The sequence below is a fragment of the Cebidichthys violaceus genome, unplaced genomic scaffold (genome assembly GCF_023349555.1).
Source record: "Cebidichthys violaceus isolate CVI_PGR_0920_01 unplaced genomic scaffold, fCebVio1.0.p SCAF_6, whole genome shotgun sequence".
In the NCBI taxonomy this organism is placed as follows: Eukaryota; Metazoa; Chordata; class Actinopteri; order Perciformes; family Stichaeidae; genus Cebidichthys; species Cebidichthys violaceus.
In genome coordinates this window covers 14,366,906-14,385,008 of record NW_027176816.1, presented here as the reverse complement: position 1 = coordinate 14,385,008, position 18,103 = coordinate 14,366,906, and the positions used below count along the sequence as shown (strand labels likewise).

The following is an 18,103-nucleotide window of genomic DNA, read 5'->3' as shown; positions in this document are numbered from 1 at the left end:
AGGAGGGTTCGTACATTCTTCATCTGAGTGACAGTTAACACGTTTAAATGTCAGCCAGTCTAAACCAGCAAACTGCATGACTCAGTCCTTCTGAAGCTGTAGAGATCTACAGGCCACTGATTAACACTGTCACTACCTGTCTAAAACAGAGTATTAGTATAGAACTGAGATGTTCAAGCAAATCAATGCTATTCAGAACAATGTTAAATTATTTTGTCATTTAATGTCTAAGACCTGAACCACATTTTCCATACAAATAGGGAGCAGCATTTCACCTCTACTGGGTCCACACAATTTCATCTTACAGTCATCAGTACAAAAATAAAGGAAAACCACTGACTAACAGCAGGGCAAAAACACGCAAGATCCAACAAAACTGAGAAAGTCTGAGAGATGGTTAAAATAACACGGCTGTCTTTTACTCTCCACGTGTGGCCCTGGCCTACTGTTTACATTACAGCTTGCTTAGCTCAGTTTTATCAAGACCATTGTAGCAAGAAAGCAGCCATGTTCAGACCATATATCAACCCCATTTGATAAAATGTTGTGAGTTCAGCATCAAACCATCTCTTTACGAGCCAAGAGCTTTCTACAGCAATGGAAAGCCACGCCAATGCTGCTTTTTATATCACTTATTTTCTTTGCGCCTGAACTCGCATTCCTGCTGGGAACGGGTTGTTGGCATGGTGATGAAGGTCAATGCCAATAGTGTCATCCATCTTGCATTTACTGTTCCACTAACAGAGTAACAAGCCCTCGGGCCAGCTCTACTCTTTCGTCCTCTCATGTTGGACTGAGGACAGACTGAACGCTACAGTGACTCACTATCGCCTCTCCAGATACAAGTGGTATTACAAGACAGGACGGGCCGGGGCTAGCTGGTTAGTATGGTATTTTCACTAGATACCTGTAATACACTGTAAAATCATAATCTGTTGATAATTGAATTTTTGCCAATTCTCACACAATCCACCCTTAACACACTCATACAAAAAACGATCTATCCACATCATATCGGACTTGAAAGGCCTACGTAATGAAAACAAATATATATTTTGGTTTAAATTATTCACACACATTTGGAGTGGTGGAATATAACTAAGTACATTTCCTAAAATTCTGTACATTAGTACAATTTTGAGGTGCTTGTACTTTCCTTGAGTATTTCCATTTCATTCTACTTCATAGAACTGTACTTTTGATACTTAAGTGCATTTAGGTGATAAACGATTTGGGCTTTTACTCTAGTATTAACTTTAGTACAGGGCTTTTCACTTGTAAATAAGTATTGTCACGCTGTACTGATGCTTTTACTTACATTTCCAATCTTAGTCTTGGTCTCTTTGGAGATAATTGCAGGTGTGTTTTTTAATCTCACTTTCCAGTTTCTTTTTTTGTTTTTTCCTGGGAATGTTGCTACAGACACCGTGTTAATACTACTGCAAATTCATTGGCTTTTATCAGTCACCATTACGTTAGCTCATTCCGTGATTGATAGTGACTTAGCAGACATTTATTTAAATAAAGGATCTGAATATATCCCACTGCACTGCTCATTAGACTTCAAAAACAAAAAGAACAACCTAACTTTATGTTCTCATGGTATTTCTGGCTAAATCAGTCTAACAATATCACATCTGTCTCAGTGTGACAGGACCAACAGATTAAATTAGGGGAGCTCAGATTATTTCCATGTGGAGCTTTCACATCTGCCCTGAGGCCTGAGTCAATTTCCTATGATAGCCCTCCAGTTGATGTGCTGGTGAAATGTCAATTAGCCACCATCCACCTCCACACAGTGTGCTCTGTTTCAGTGGGTCCAGGGCTAATCGCTCATCATCGACCCCCTGGTAGCTGTCTGGATGGTGGCAGGGCAGTCGGGACAAGCACATACACACTCACTCACAAACATCTGAGTCTCCTCTGAGTCCCCATTCTGGACTTTGCAGGCGCACATCCGCCCCTCCAGAGTATTTTTTTATTTTATTTATTGATTTATTTTAAATCCCTTATTAGTCCCGCAGTGGGGAATTTTGTTCTCTGCATTTGACCCATCCCTAGTATAGGGAGCAGTGGGCTGCCCCTGAGAAGTGCCTGGGGAGCAGTTAGAGGTTCAGTGTCTTGCTCAGGGACACTTGTGTGGTACAAGAAAGAGAAAAGTGACAGCAACAGTTGATTCAGACTTAGTGGAACAAGCAGAAAGCTCACTTGTGTTTTCTCAGATCAGCACTTCAAAAATGATTATAGACCAACAAATTATGTTTGCTTATTACTTACCTATAACCATGTTCTTTGTCTTGATAATTCTGTAGATGCATGTACTGATATTGTTTAAAACCAGATGCACCCGAGGGTCCCCCATTTGGACGCAGAGTACATAAAAACTTAGAGAGTTTTGTGTTAAAAGTAACTGGCAGAGAACCCACGAAGAACGAATATAATGATGTTATAGTTCTGCAGAAACCTCAGCGTCCTGGGAACAACATGAACTAGGTCACTTCTACATGAGACAAACATATCTCCCATCAGCCAAGCAAACAAATAACAAAATATCATAAATCATACTCGATATGACTGGGACAGACCGGAGAAAACAGCTGCTACACTCCGTTAGCAACGTGCTACCTACGAACATGCAGCATGAAAAAGCATGTCCGCCTGACGGAGATTACGGACATAGTTTCCATTTCTCTCTCCGGTAAACCATCGCAGAGATATTCAGCTTCGAACACAAAAAGTCACACAGCTTTCATCGAATATTGTACTCACTTTTGGTCGAATCTCAGCGAAAAAATGAAATATCTCCGTACTTCCACTGCATGTATGTCCAGCTGCTGGTGCTCCGTGTGAATCCGTTCGATTCGTGTCTCTCCGACACTCCTCGGCTTCTTGGGGAGGGTTGGAAGCTCAGCAAATTAGATTTCAGATCTGCCATCAGATGGGACGTTTTTGAGCTTTATTGGCTAATAGTCAATCATGTCAATCATCTAGCTTTCAATTCCAGGCAATTCTATTGGCTCCTACGGTTCGAAGGATGTCTCAATGGTGAAAATCGGAGAAAGGGGGACTGAGATACAGCCCTGAACAGAGAGAGTGGGCTGAATCTGAAGCAGTATTTGACCTTAAACTAAACAACTAAAAAGGGCTTAGAAAGAGCTTAAAACACTCAAAAAAGGTCCAATCTTCTGTCTTTTGATTCATTGAACATCAGGAGTGATACATAGAAGTGATATAGAGTGTTTTTGAATTTAAAACATATTTTTTTATTCAAATATTGGAATATTTAATCAGTTTTCTAATTTTATATGCTTTATATTTTATAAATGTTTCACTGTATCTATGTATAACTGTGTATATAGAGCCTATATCAGTTGTTCTAAGAGCTCAGCATATTTAAAATCTTGGATTTCCATACTTTCCAAAAAACACTATCCTGAAATTGCTGTTTTTCCAGGGCGAGCTTTTGAATTTTCCAAGTTGTGCTGTGTTCCATCCTTATCTTATGTGAACCTGTAACATGTATTCTGATAGTTCCATCATTTTTCTCATCTCAAAAATATATAATTTTTTTTTTTTTTTTTTTTTTTAATTTAATTATACACTTAATTAGGTATTTCTTATCTTGATTCTAGCTGAGGCCTGCAAATAGGCCTTGTGTATAAAAGGTTTAAATAAATTATTCTAAAAACATTCCCACTGAACATAATCTGGGAATTTGAAGAATACACCAACATTAACATTCTGTGTGCTGGTATGATTACACTCCTCTCAACTAATAAAGGATGTCAATCTGCCGATAAGTTGGCCAGACATACAGCGGACAAAGTTTATCCAACACGCCTTCGGAAATTCACAGTTGGGATTAACTGCTCCACTTAAAGTCACGAAGAGTACAAAACAAAACAAAAGAGGAACTTACTCAGGTGATATCAGGTCTCAGTATTACCACAGACTGTGAGGGAAAAGCTACGTAAATCTGGCAAAGGAGCAGAGAGTATTGGAAAACAAATTCTGATAGTTACTCCAAACACAACCAGAAAAAAACTCAAGAAGATGTTTAGTTTCTGTTTTACATTGCAATGTTTGGTGTAACTTAAATGTGAGATTGTGATTCTGAGCAACCCAGACAGTGATGTGATGGTTGTGATGAGCCAGAGGACGGGTCCTGTTACGGCTGCTTTATGACTCCTCTTTCGGCTGGCAGATGAGCTCAGCATGTCAGTCTTGACAGATTTGGCACCTAAACTAACCACTGCATATGCTATCATCTAGTCACCTGATCAAATAGAGACTTCCTCAACATACACATTACCCAGCAATCAGCATTGCAGATCTGATATATGACAAAAAAACATACAAAATATCAATTCAATTATTCATATGATTTTATATTATTTTATTGTTTATTTATACATATACTTTTTATAGTTAATCTAAATAAGCATTTTGTTATCCATTGCTATTGATTCTTTTACAAAAAAGAAAACCATGACAAATTATTTTTTGAAGGAGTATCCACTTTCAGACACCCTCACCACAATTTAGAGTAATTGTTCCATCATTTTGCTGTTTAGTACACACATTATATGAATATTTTTTTAATCTGTTACGTTGTTCATTCTGTACACATGACATCTATTACATTTCTGTCCATCCTGATAGAGGGATCCCTCCTCTGTTGATCTCTCTAATTGAAATAAATTGGCAAATCAAGGGACAATAAAGTATTTTGTCTTTATTTATTCTTTATTTTCGTCTCAGCCCTCTATAGTTGTCTTATGGCCCACCTACCCCAGCGGCACTTGCAGAGCCTGTACAGTCTACATTTACGCCGCTGGACTCAAGACCCCAGAGACCTCAGAGACCTGGGTCTAATGTTATGTCTCCTGACATCTTCAGAGGAGTTTGAACCTGTGAACACGTTCAGTCCCCATTTCCAACAGTCAAGTTAGCCTGTACTCCCACGTCAAGGAGCATTAGTCAGACCTCGTTAATTTTCCCAGGCCTCGTGACGGAATCAGGTCGTCTATAAAGGAGGCACCTGGCCACCCGCTAGACAGCGCGAGACAGAGGAGCAGGAACGGACTGAGTCGCGAGCCAACTAGTCCTCACAGAAAAAAAAAAAAAAATCGAAAAATGAACGCACATATCTTAGCTTGCTGTTTATCTCTGCTGTTACTGCTGAACTTCGTCGGAGCCAAACCCGTTTCTGATCTACAGGTGAGTTCACCTTTCAACTGCTCAACAAATGGGATATGAAGACGGCACATTTCAAAGCCAATGCAATCATGTAAAATGAAAATGAAGTCAGTTCATATTTTGATTTTAATGAATAGATGGACATCCAGGTAGAGTTTACTGTGGCCTGCATTACTATGTTTTTACTATCACAGTGTTATAGCTCTCTGGGTTTTCTTTTTCTCCACAGAGTTTGAAGCAGCTTTTAGAAGAGGAGATCAACACCGCGCCATACTACTCCTCAGAGGAGGAGAAGGATGGAAACACAGACAAGTCGTTGTTCGGAGCTCCAGAGGAGCAGCCGTGGGACTCCTCCGACCCCAGCAACTCGGTACTTGAGGCTAGAGAAAACCTCCTCGCGCGTCTCTTCAAAGACCTCATGAGGACCTCCAAGCGCTCGTGGAGCCGAAACAAGAAGGGCGGGCTGAGGAGCTGCTTCGGTGTCCGGTTAGACAGGATCGGCTCCTTTAGCGGGCTGGGATGCTGAAAGTAGGTGCTATTTAAATCAGCTACGTAATATTAATTTTAAATGAAACAGAAGTCATTTAGTCCTGAAGGTGTGGACCAATATGATAAAATATTATATGGATGACAATTTATTTTTACACTCACAGGTGTCCTGAAATACAGGGAGATATAAAAAAAGTATTTGTAGAATAACAGAAACAACATGCAATTAGAATTTGAGGCAGAATATAGGGGTGAGTGCAGATAAACACGATTTTATAACGATTCTGATACAGTCATTGCACATTATATAGCCATGTGATTAATTGATACAAACAGACACACTTAACGTATAATGCAGATCTTTTAAACTTCAGCGTCCACAGACCCAACGCAGAACGCTAAGGGATTAAACATGAACAGAAATATACAGATTAAGCACATTATATAAATATCCCCTATTTATAGTTTGTGTATTTCAGGAGGAGTTCATGATTGCACTGAAATGAAAATGCATCAAAACCTTTAATATTTAAGAAGAGAGACACTGAGAGCTCATTCATCACTGAGCATCACTTGGAGGTTTTGTGGCTCTTTGCTCAGCAGCTGCAGTTTTGGCCAATGCAGACATGGAGATGTAACAAAGTGCTTGTTAACCCGGTGTGGTGATGTGTCTTTTGTTCTGTCAACAGGCGTGGATGACTCGGGCTTCTCCCATCAGCAGACACTTTAAAGGGCGCCTCCTCCAGTCTGTCCGGTCCACGCTTCTCAGTCACAACCGTCATTTCTCTGATAATATGTGAGCTATTAAATGATAAATTATTGGAAATGTATTTATTATTTTCATGTTGGATAAAGTACAGTTGCCTTGTATTGTAGTAAAATAATTATTTTGCATAATAGCCGAGTGTGTGATTGAATTTGTTTCTCCTTTGGGCTCTATAAGCAGCTGATACACTGCCATGTTGTAATAAACCGGTCACGGTGTGATAGATGGAGAAGCATTTAATTCATATTGATTTGTTTTTTTTAAATAAATTATCGTCAGCAGTTACGTATTCAATCCAAACTGTTTCGGTGGGAAAAGACGCCACAGTTTGAACTTGCACGCGTTTCTTTTAGATAACGTTTTTTCACGTGAACAGTTTCACGCAATCGATCCTGGAACAGTTTGTGTATTAGCATAAGTACGTCATCGTTGAATAACATGATTGACGTGACAAATTGCTGGAATTATGAAAGGCATGCTGCTCTTATAGACGCTCTTATCCAGAAATGCACGCGGGGAATAATAGATGATGGAGGTTTCACAGTCTCTGGCAGATAAACGCTTCAGTCCCAAAAAATAAGGACTCGATGGAAGTCTGCAGCAGAACGATCGACCTGTACCTCAGATGGCTGAGATATGGTGTGAAGGATTTGGTTCCACAGTGACGACGGGATCCCTCAACAACATGTGATCGACTGACTTGGCGTGATTCAGTGATTCCATGGCATTAACTGGGGAAAGGCCTCGTATTCCGCTGGATCAAAACACGTGAAGCGTGGTTTAGGCACGATCACAAACGTCACGTCACAAATAATGAATAAAAATCGAATTATTTCACACGATTAATAAAGCATAGAAATACGTTTCCAGAAAACAGTTTAATTCTTCCCTCTTAAGTTAAAAGTGATGCAACGGTGGGCAAAGTAAAAGTTACAAAGGAGGCTACATTTGATTACTGTTGATAAGTACAATTTTAAGGAATTGTACTTGCTACTTAATATTTTCATCCTACGAACTGTTAGCAGATCCACCAAAGAGACATTTCTCCTCTGAACTTGTCACATGGTTTCATTTAAATACTAACAAGATGTGAGCAGATTTGTGTTGCAGCCCTTTTCCCCACCGCTGGACCACTGTGTATAAAGTAGTTCAAACTAGTGAAATGCTGCTTCCATGTCAATACATTAGTACTCATGAAAGAATCATTTAATATCAGCCTATTTTATTATTGATTCTTTATGTACATTTAGATGATACTACTCAGAAACATTTTGAATGCAGGACTTGTACATGTAAGTAAAGTATGTTTTACATACAGTGGTATTAGTACTTTTACTTAAATAACAGAGCTGAGTACTTCTTCCACCACTGTCCTTATGGCAGCTTGGTCTTCACTATTACAATAATGTCACAAATAAAGAAGACCAAATACCTGAAAAAATCAGGCCGGATAACACTTTTGTTTCACTTTGACAGGTTTTAAGTTTTTGGTCAGCATCAAACAGGAAGTTGTTCTGATAAGCCAAGAAGGAATAAAATGACCCTGATTTTAATATAAGGGTCCAATATGTTCACCAGCTAGTCTCTAAATGTGTCTGTCTGCTATTTGTGCTGGGCTTATCAGAGCTTTTTTACTGGAAACCAGGTTGATGAGAGCTCTGAGACTGAACCAACACTGTAAAACCAAAACAATGAGCTGAAAGATGCTAAAACGCTCTGTGGAGCCGAAGGAGGTTCAGTGTGGGGGATAATGTGTGTGCTTCAACACAGACGGACTCTAATATTCATAATAAGAGGCTTCACAGAGTTCTTGCTTCCCTCAACAAAGAGGTCAGAGGTCACAATCTGCCACAGAGCAGCACCCTGAGAGCTGGTAGAGCACTTGCATCCTTCTCAAGGACCCTTTAGTGGAGTGTTGGTCTGAGTTGTGTTCCTCCCACTGAAGGCTGACCTCTACACCACCACAATCACGTACACGCCTCAATTTAGAAACACGGTCACACTGTCTGTTACTTTACTACTTCCCGTAGCTCAGTGACAACAATGTCCTGTGTACAGGGGGGTTGAAGTATGTTTCTCAAACAAAGTAGCAAATGGTAGCAGCTATGTCACACGAATGCCCCATATCTAAGAGACAACGCTTTAAAAGGAGTAGTTTCCGACAGCTCCTGTTATCAGAATCAGGTGTCAGGAATGCCAGTCTAATTCCTGGCATACCCACATGTGTCCAGCTAATGTATAAAAGAGAAGAGGCTTCTGCTGTGGACTCCAACATCCAAACAGCTACCAGGCAAAGAAGTCAAGGAGCATCCATCCATCCATCCATTGATACGACCAACAGGAACTCACAGAGAAACATGCATCTGACTTCCATTCCTCTTTGTGGCCTCCTCCTCATCTTAAAGCTGCAGCTGTCCAGCACATATCCCATCAGCACCGGCTTGACTGACACTGACATGGACATCTTAAAGGTGAGTCTTCAGATGAGTGACTCTGAAACTTGGGTTTGGAAAGCAAGAGTTCTAGGGGACATGCAACAAGATAAGCAAGCACTTTTATTTATTTTACAGCATCTAATTTCAGTAATCCCACTCATAGATTGTATAAAGATCATCACTGAACAGCAACATCCTGTATGGACCTCTGGGGCCACATATGATTTAATAGAACTCTTTGATCTCATATGTCTTTAATGAAGTTAAATTGGTGAGCCAATAACAATAAGTGTAATGAGTATGTAATAAATAATTAATGCTGCAGTTGTATAGTTACAACATTAACAATGTTTATTTGGAGCCTACACTCATGGTCAGAACATCTGCTTCTGATGCATCACCATACTTGAAAGTGCAGTCAAAAATGTTTGAAGGCCCGCCCTGTAAATGTAAATCCACAATGCAAAATGTTAAAATGTTTATTTTCAAGATGCAAGAGTTAACCTAACTTATGTGGATGTTGCAGGTGCTCCTTCACAGACTAGAGGAGTCAGTTCCTGATGTGGACCGGAGAGTCTCTGCAGAGAGAGACAGTCTGGACAGCCTGGACATAGAGGAGGCAGCAGACAGACAGCAGCCCCAAACCGGACTGGATGAGGCAGCGATCAGGGAGTTTCTCTCAGCAAAGAACCTGAAGAGCGTCCGCAACGACTCGTCCAGGAAGTCCTCCAGCTGCTTCGGGCGACGGATGGACAGAATAGGCTCCATGAGCTCACTGGGATGCAACACTGTTGGCAAATATAGTGAGTTACTGTAACACATCCACAGGAAACAGTCACACATAGCCCTGTGTTTATTCTCATATTTACAATTATATTCTCATGAATTTACCTCATACACATTTGTATTATTAATGAAATTAATCCAGAAATATGAACTGTCTTAATAACAAAGTTGTTGCTATCTTGTTCTCTTGCAGATCCAAAGTAAAGATGAAGTCTTACCATCTAAATTCTGGAACTGCAACGTCTCTACCATTTTTATTTGAACGCTATTTATTTACTGATATTTATTGAATATTGATGGTGGCTTACAAGTATTGTTTATTTATAATGGATGTAAGACTGTTCTTTATGTACTGTTGAATGTATTAATAAATGTTTACAACTGCACATCATTGAACCAAGTGTTGCTGAAGCATCAACATGCACACACACACACACACACACACACACACACACACACACACACACACACACACACACAGATTGTGAATGAATACAACAATTGTCATGCAACAGAAATGCCCTCCAATGATACATAGTAATTGGACTGTACTTGTATATCTCTTTTCTAGTCTTACTCAAGGCTCTTTAACACTACATGTCTTCATTCACACCCATCCATGCCACCTGCCCTTCACAACTAATTAACATTCACACACGGCACAGGAGCAATTTGGAAGTTTATTTTATTGATTTACTGGAGCAATTTGGGGTTAAGTGTCTTGCCAAAGGACACATCGACTTGGAATATCAGAGCCGGGGATCGAACCGCCGATCCTCTGATTGAAGGACGACCTGCTCCATAATCAAATGGACACTTCTTACATTCTACATGGTTGCATCTGACAATGATAGGAGACACTGGCACATGCCATATATCTTTAGAACAGTCTCCAGAGTTGCATCCTGGGTAATAACCCCTGTGGGAGAGGGTTCATTCGTCCTGCACATAATGGTGTGACTCTGTTGTTGAGAGTGTGACTGACAACGAATGATAACCCTCCATCTGGTTTGGTTTTTATCTTTTTTAATGTAAATGAACTGAAAGCAACTCCAAGCTGTGTTTAATCTTTGGCATCAGCAACCGTCAGCCTTCAGTAAGGTGTGGCTTGTTAAAGAAGCTGGGAAAGCTGTAAGGTTTAGTGTCCATTCATTACATGAGATGTTATCATCCCTGTATACTCCTGTCATTACGCCTGGTGAATAAAGTGGAGCTGAGCGCTGAACATGTAGGTTTGGACTTTGTGTGGACTCAACGGACTGCACGCTTCAGTAACAATGTGGATTCCCAGTAAGACACTCAGACAGCCATGACCCCATCAATAACAAAGATAAAAAAGTTTTCTCTCGATGTCATGATTGACTCAGACATGTGCCTGAATACTCAAGGAGAAATCTAGTAAGTGGACCTTGAGTTAAGAACTGCAGCTACCAGTGTTGTTGTCTTAATGCAGGCTAGCATCGGCTAACTCCACAGGGGAAAGAGAAATAGCAGCTTATTGCAAAATATCTGAATCAATGAGAACATATATATTCAACTGTTTCCACTGACTAAGACAGTGTGAATGTATGTATATATATATATATATATATAAGTAGAAATGACAGCTGACAAAACAATATCCACTCAAGGCCTACTTACTTGTTTGTTCCAGGGCTTTTAACCTTATCACATGATCTTCATCAGCAGATGGAGTTTGCTCAGCGGTCCTGGTGTTCAAACTTTCCACGACCCTAAAAACGTGGCCTGAGAGTTGATATTGTCAGTTCATTCATTGCTCCGCTTACTGTCTTGTTATTATGAGAGAAAATGTAAAATATAGTTCAGCCTTTTGGGAAATAACATGGATTACTTTTCTTGCAGAGAGCAAGATAAGAACATTATTGTCAATCTCATGTTTGTGTGTTAAGTATGAAACTACAGCCAAAAGTTGATTAGCTCAGCCTTGCTTTCCAGCTCTCCAAATGTCCAGCTTGTAACCACAAATTGTTTTTACATTTCTGTAAAAACAACTAGCCGCTGCAAGTCTTTATGCTAAGTTAAGCTAATTACTTGGTGGCTCTAGCTCCATACTTAATATATCATGAAAGTGGTACCAATGGAAGTGTATCAATATCTCCAGGGTCCTATGTTCCCCAGCTCCATATCCTCCCAATATGACACATTAGGATACCTTTCAAACAGTTTTATGTTCTCAGCAATGTTTTTTCCATGGCTCCAATGTTCAGTGTATTAGGGGTGTAACGGTTCACAAAATTCTCGGTTCGGTTCAATACGACACAGTGGTGCCACAGTTCGGTACGTTTTCAATACAGCAAAAAAGCAGAAATGCCAAATCCTCGCTGGTAACACTCTCAAGGGGGCGTCTCTGAAGAACATGGCTCTTCATCTCCATTCAGTAGTGAGGTAATGTATCGTTACAGTCAGGTAGCTTTGTGTCTGAAGAACATGGCTCTTCATCTCCATTCAGTAGTGAGGTAATGTGTCGTTACAGTCAGGTAGCTTTCTGTCTGAAGAACATGGCTCTTCATCTCCATTCAGTAGTGAGGTAATGTGTCAGTACAGTCAGGTAGCTTTGTGTAGTCCGTGACATCAGAATGTCTGTTGACAGAGTAGCAATGGGAGCTTTGGACATTTGATTTTCTGTTTGGGCTATGTATTTCTTTTATAAAGCAGGAATTATGGTCTGGAGAAATGGGCTCGTGAATGAGTAGTGTCACAGGGCTCAATAGCATTAAGCATCGGTAGGGAATATCTACCTAAACGCTGCAGGGAGAGTTTGTAGTGTGTGTGCTGCTGTTGGTTTTCCTGCTAGGCTAGTTTAGCGTAGCGTGCCTCACCAGAGTACAAAGTTTTTCTTCCATGGTGAGAGTGTTAGACAGCATGTTGTCTGTTACGTGGTGGAGTGTCAGACAACACGTTGTCTGTTAAGTGGTGAGAGTGTCACATAGTAAGTTGTCTGTTACTGGTGGGCGTGTCAGACAGTAAGTTGTCTGTTACGTGGTGGGCGTGCCAGACAGCACGTTGTCTGTTATTTTGGGTGGGTTGCCATGTTGAGCGCAGTGGCTCCACCGAGAGAAGATTATATTTCCCACAATTTAAGTTTCTGCATTTTCCAAATGCAATAGTATTAATCACATCAAACGTATTGTTCGGTTCATAATGCGTACCAAACCATAAGCCTCGTATCGAACGGTTCAATGCGAATACGTGTATTGTTACACCCCTACAGTGTATATTTCTCAGGGGCAGTTACGTTGAAATCACCCACTTACAGCTTATAGCCTATTGATGTTCTACTCCTTGAAATCCAATGTACACCCTCAAATTTGCAAGAAAGACAGTTTTGTTGACTTTAAACATCAATGTCTGAGCAGTGGCTAAATGGATACAAATAAAAAATCATCAACCAACTCTGTCTTCCTCGATTCTTTTGTCAATTTTAACAGCTATGATAACATTTACCAATCTCTTACAAAGAGGACCTTGACCCTGTATTCACCTTTTCATCTCAGTCTTATTAAGAAAGAGAAATAGCTTATTTTACAAAATGTCAAACAATTGTTTTAATATTTGACATTGTCTACTCCTAATACATCTTTACTGGGTTGTGTGGAAACAGCACAGTAATGTTCTGATGTACTGCCAGCTTTCAATTAAGAATATGATGATTACAATGATTACCAATGTTGAATGCACTTATTGTAAGTCGCTTTGGATAAAAGCGTCTGCTAAATGACTGTAATGTAATGTAATGTAATGAATAACTGATGTGCAATTTTACATTCAGCTAAACCTTCTTATCCTTCCTCACAGACTGAACTATAACTCCAAACCAAACAGACATTTCATTAGCTAGAAGATCAATAATATTATGTACCGTAAATGTCTTAAATTGATGATGACATTGGTTTCTTCCTCTCCTAATCTAAACCATGTTGCCTCCACGTAGCACAGCAGGAGCAGCAGTTTTAACCTACTATGGTATTTTTCAGACTGAGGAGTGTAGACAGTGTTAAGTATTTGCATGGTGAATGCTGCATTCCTGTCAATACACACCACGTCTGAGCTCAGAGCTCCAAGATGGCTCCTGAGGTCATGCCACTGCTGACTGGTAAGCGTGATGATACACAGACACATATACTGTACACACACACACACACACACACACACACACACACACACACACACACACACACACACACACACACACACACAACACCTACCACCAAGCACCACTTAAAGGGACATCTGACCAGCTGCCTTATCATGCTGAGGTGTCAGAATGCACTTGAGGCGATCTACAAAATGATGAGCATGTGTGTGTTGGCGTGTATATAAAATCGTGCAGTGCAAACTGTAGTAGCAGTAGTAGCAGCAGAAGGATAACATGAGGGCTGCGGTCCTGTGGGGCCTGCTGGCCCTGCTGTGTCAGCACACACTGGTTAGCAGCCACATACTGGGAAGGCCCTCTTCTACCAGTGAGCTGGCTCAGATCAAGGTAGGAAACCACTGCACACCTTTAGTCGTCATATCTGTTTGTGTAAAGACTGCATCAAAGACAGAGAGTTAGTTAACAATTCTACTGTCAAAGGTGAGAATGTTCTACAGGAGTGGTCGGGACTGTTGTGTTTATCCACAATGTGTCCAAAAACTCCACACTTTTACATACTATAAAAACAACAAAATGTTCTTACTTAACTTTAGTGGTTTCTGATGAAGCAGATAGTTTGGGTTTTACTTGTCCGGGTTTTGAGATTTCTGCCTCTGACTGCAGGGCCGTAGCTTCTACTGAGGACACTGAGGTCATGACCTCTTTTCAGTATTTTACAGTACGCGATTAATAACAACATTTCTCAAGTGTTTACAGTAATTTTATTACAAGACAAAAGTCAGAAACAACACGAGGGAAGCTTAGTCAGAGAAGATAACAAGGTGGTGTCAGTTGTTTGGTGTTGTGTTGATTGGATGTTGGTGTATCTGTGTAGAGAGGTGGGGTTGGCAAACTAAGGAAAAGCATGGGAAAAGAAAAACCCCCGAAATGTACTAATGTTAACATAACTACAGCTACTACCACCACCACCACCACTAGCAGTACCTATGTTAATGATAACATTAATAACAAGAACAGTAGTAGTAATACTAATCATATAGCCAGGTAGAGGGCTGGCAGCACTCATGTTTCCTTTTGTAATTATTAGAATAAATTCTAACTTCGTTTCATAGTCATCCAGCCAAATGAAATCAACATAAATGGAGGACATTTTAGCAAAAAGTACATCCCTTACTTCCTTGTTACAGAAAAGTGAATCTCATTCTCAATTTCAAATTGTCCTCTTCTGGAGTGGTATTAAACTGGTCGGTCTCTAAGGCTAATGGTAACGTTACTCAGCATAACTGTCGACTTTAAAAAAATTATATTTCACATAAAGTTCTACGTTGTAGTTATTCTTCATGAGACAATAAGTAGTACTTAGTACTGATAGTTTCCTTTGAAATGTTTCACGCTTGTCACTTCCATCCTAATTCCAAGTTTATCTGAGAAATCACAAAACTGTGATATGTTTGCGATATTTGGATGAAATTTCCTAGGAATCAAGTCACAAATTCCAAATGCACCATTCATAGGATTAGCCTGTTGCACAAAGATGCAACCCTTGATCTAACCCCTAACCCAAACCTACCCCTGGATAATAAGAATATTTCCTAAAATGTTTCGCTGTTCTTTTAAACAGGTATTAAGTACTAAACAAACTTCATCCACTCCAGCAGAAGTACTTGTGCATTTCCATCCATTACTGTTATTTGAAAATCAGGAGTTGGCCACATTGAGATAAACTGCAGGTGGCACTAGTTCTCTAATCAGTGCCATTAAACCATTGCAACCAAGTAACGAGGACACTTCATGTACATCACAAATTATCTTTTAAGTCTCTTTCCATTGCTGTTAGTCAAATTTTTTTCAATACACAAACAATTCCACCTGAGCCAAACAAATTTTTTTTTTGCAATATTTGGACTTTTGCTAAAATTTATACTGTTTCAACACTTTTTTATAGTGCAAAAATGTAAAATGCACATAAAACCAGTAGATATGCTACTCGATCATCACCATATACCATATTATATAGAGCAACTGGGACATACAGGTTTTCTTTATGTTCCAGGAATATGGATATCTCAATTAAAAAATGTGGGTATGGAACATAACCTTACGCAACAGTATGCATATGTGGTTCATTCCATATGAGCAATGGTATGCACACAGGTGGAGTTTAGCACATACCTGTGTGGCAATACATTACATACGTATGTATGCTGCACTACAATAGCTACGTATAGTTCAAGTGGATTAAAGCATTCAAATGTGTTTTGTGAAGTTATAAGTGAAGTTAGGCTTAGATTTGAATCTTTGTTTCTTTTCATTTATAAATGTGGTACAAAATGGTTTATTGAGAATAGGTTTGGTGCAGGCACAAACTCAACGATCCATGTGGTCAAAGGCAGGATCAGTTCCAGGCACTTTTGAACCCAATAGTGGGTCGCGAATCCGTTTTCAAAAAAATCCTGTGCTTTTATTTTGAAGGGGATTTTTAATGCAGCGGAGTTATTCACACTCCTTAACAGTATTTGTCGTTAATGCCTTGTAATGCTAATAGACACCCATTTCACAGTATAGAAGGACACCCACAAAGTTTGTTTTCATATGCTAATTGAGCGAAATGCAAGTACGACACCGACTACATGAGATATGGATTTGCACCATCTTTTCATTAAATACATTTGAGAAGTTAAAAATGTGGGTCACGGCCTGTGATTAAGGGGTGATGGTGGGTCCCGCAGCCAGACCAGTTGAGAACCACTGCACTAGAAGGCTTATTGTTTCCTATCAGCATGTGTTTCCTTTGTCAACTATAACATAACCAGTATGAATGTAGCCAGTTTTGAGTTTTGAACCCATCTTCAACTCTCCACACCAGTCTTTACTGGAGCGCTTTGAGGAGACTCTGGCTGATGTGGCCCAGGAGGAGGAGGATGAAGCTGATTACGATGGGAAAAACCAGCAACCTGTGAACAGCCAGGCCATCAGGGGATGGAACTTGGACCAGGAGGGGGACCAGGAACCCTTGATATCAGAAAAATCCCAATTACCAGCCGAGGGCCACAGCAGAAGCCAGAGTCAGAGGAGCCGTCTGCAGGACCTGCTGCTGACCGCCAGTAAACGGGCCTCTGGCTGCTTTGGAGCCAGGATGGATCGAATAGGAAATGCTAGCGGTCTGGGATGCAACAATGGAAGAGGTAAGACTGCAGCATGAAAATCATTGGCTAAAATATTTTTCATCAAAGATAAGAGATGAATAACTGTTCACAAGATGCCATACCAAAAATAAGAAATCTTTGTATGATTGACTCTACATGCAGTCATAGAACTCTGGTTATTAATGGTCCCCAGAGGATTTTTGGTTATCTGACAATCTGATGTTGTCCGGACCTTTCCTTACAATCACGTTAAAATTCTCTCCTGTTTTTCATCAAGAAGTTGTTCACATCATGTAACTCTCCCTAAAACTAATGAACTTTTTTTTATCTAATTTCTTTTTATATACATATTAAACAGAAACAACATGTTAATCAGTGAGCTTTAAAGGGGTTAGTACGTCTATTTTTTAACTCTGGACAGAACCAGGCTTGCTGTTTCCCCCTGCTTCCAGTCTGTATGCTAAGCTAGGCTAACCATGCCTTGACTCCAACCCTGTAATTAACACACAGGCATAAGATAGAGATTTGAAATTCATCAGTATGTTGTTTTTATTGTGGGATGTAATGAACACTGCAGCCTCTAGAGGCTACTAACATGAAATAAATATGCATACACTACATGGCCAGTTGTTTATAACAAATCTTGTTCCTTTTTTGTGTTGTTTTCCCTTCAGGGTAGCCGGACAGTTTCCTGGGACACAGGTTGGATTATAGTTTGATCTCCAACTGGGGACACAACCAAATACTGTAGATTGCATATATATGATTTTGCATTAGTCACAGGTCAGCTGTGTGTGTATGTATCACAAATGGGCTGCTTGTCAACTGTGTAAAGAATTCTATAGAGTCCATTACACACTGTGTAACATTAAAGCCCTAAAGGAGATGAGTTACTAAAGTGCTAACAAATAAATAAATAAATAAACTCTTTTTTTCATATGTAGAATTCAGTTTTTTTGCATGCCTGCACCATTGGGTATTGTGCCATTGTAAATCCAGAATTGTCAAGTTAAGGGGCAAGTCATTGTCACAAATTTTTATTTCAATTGTTGAAGATAAATCGTAATTTCGGGAGCAGGACCACTCCTCAACCCTACCACTTCCTGCATATCCATAAATAACCGCCTAGTAGAAGAAAATGTAATACTATATTGCTTCAGCTTTGTTT

General features: G+C 39.9%; 3 protein-coding genes across 3 annotated transcripts; all 3 read left to right on the top strand.

The window, feature by feature from the left end:
- Window positions 1-4,864: 4,864 nt before the first annotated feature.
- nppal (natriuretic peptide A-like) lies at window positions 4,865-6,586 on the top strand. Its single transcript, XM_068733349.1, has 3 exons — window positions 4,865-5,220; window positions 5,429-5,727; window positions 6,378-6,586. The coding sequence occupies exons 1-2, from the start codon at window positions 5,137-5,139 to the stop codon at window positions 5,723-5,725; spliced, it is 381 nt and encodes a 126-aa protein (XP_068589450.1). The 5' UTR covers window positions 4,865-5,136; the 3' UTR covers window positions 5,726-5,727; window positions 6,378-6,586.
- Window positions 6,587-8,712: 2,126 nt separating this feature from the next.
- nppb (natriuretic peptide B) lies at window positions 8,713-10,061 on the top strand. Its single transcript, XM_068733760.1, has 3 exons — window positions 8,713-8,925; window positions 9,416-9,692; window positions 9,869-10,061. Exons 1-3 carry the CDS (start codon window positions 8,812-8,814, stop codon window positions 9,877-9,879), a joined length of 402 nt encoding a protein of 133 aa, XP_068589861.1. The 5' UTR covers window positions 8,713-8,811; the 3' UTR covers window positions 9,880-10,061.
- A 3,970-nt stretch (window positions 10,062-14,031) lies between these two features.
- nppa (natriuretic peptide A) lies at window positions 14,032-17,874 on the top strand. The gene is made up of 3 exons (XM_068733070.1): window positions 14,032-14,176; window positions 16,656-16,974; window positions 17,610-17,874. Exons 1-3 carry the CDS (start codon window positions 14,066-14,068, stop codon window positions 17,612-17,614), a joined length of 435 nt encoding a protein of 144 aa, XP_068589171.1. The 5' UTR covers window positions 14,032-14,065; the 3' UTR covers window positions 17,615-17,874.
- The last annotated feature ends 229 nt before the right edge of the window (window positions 17,875-18,103 follow it).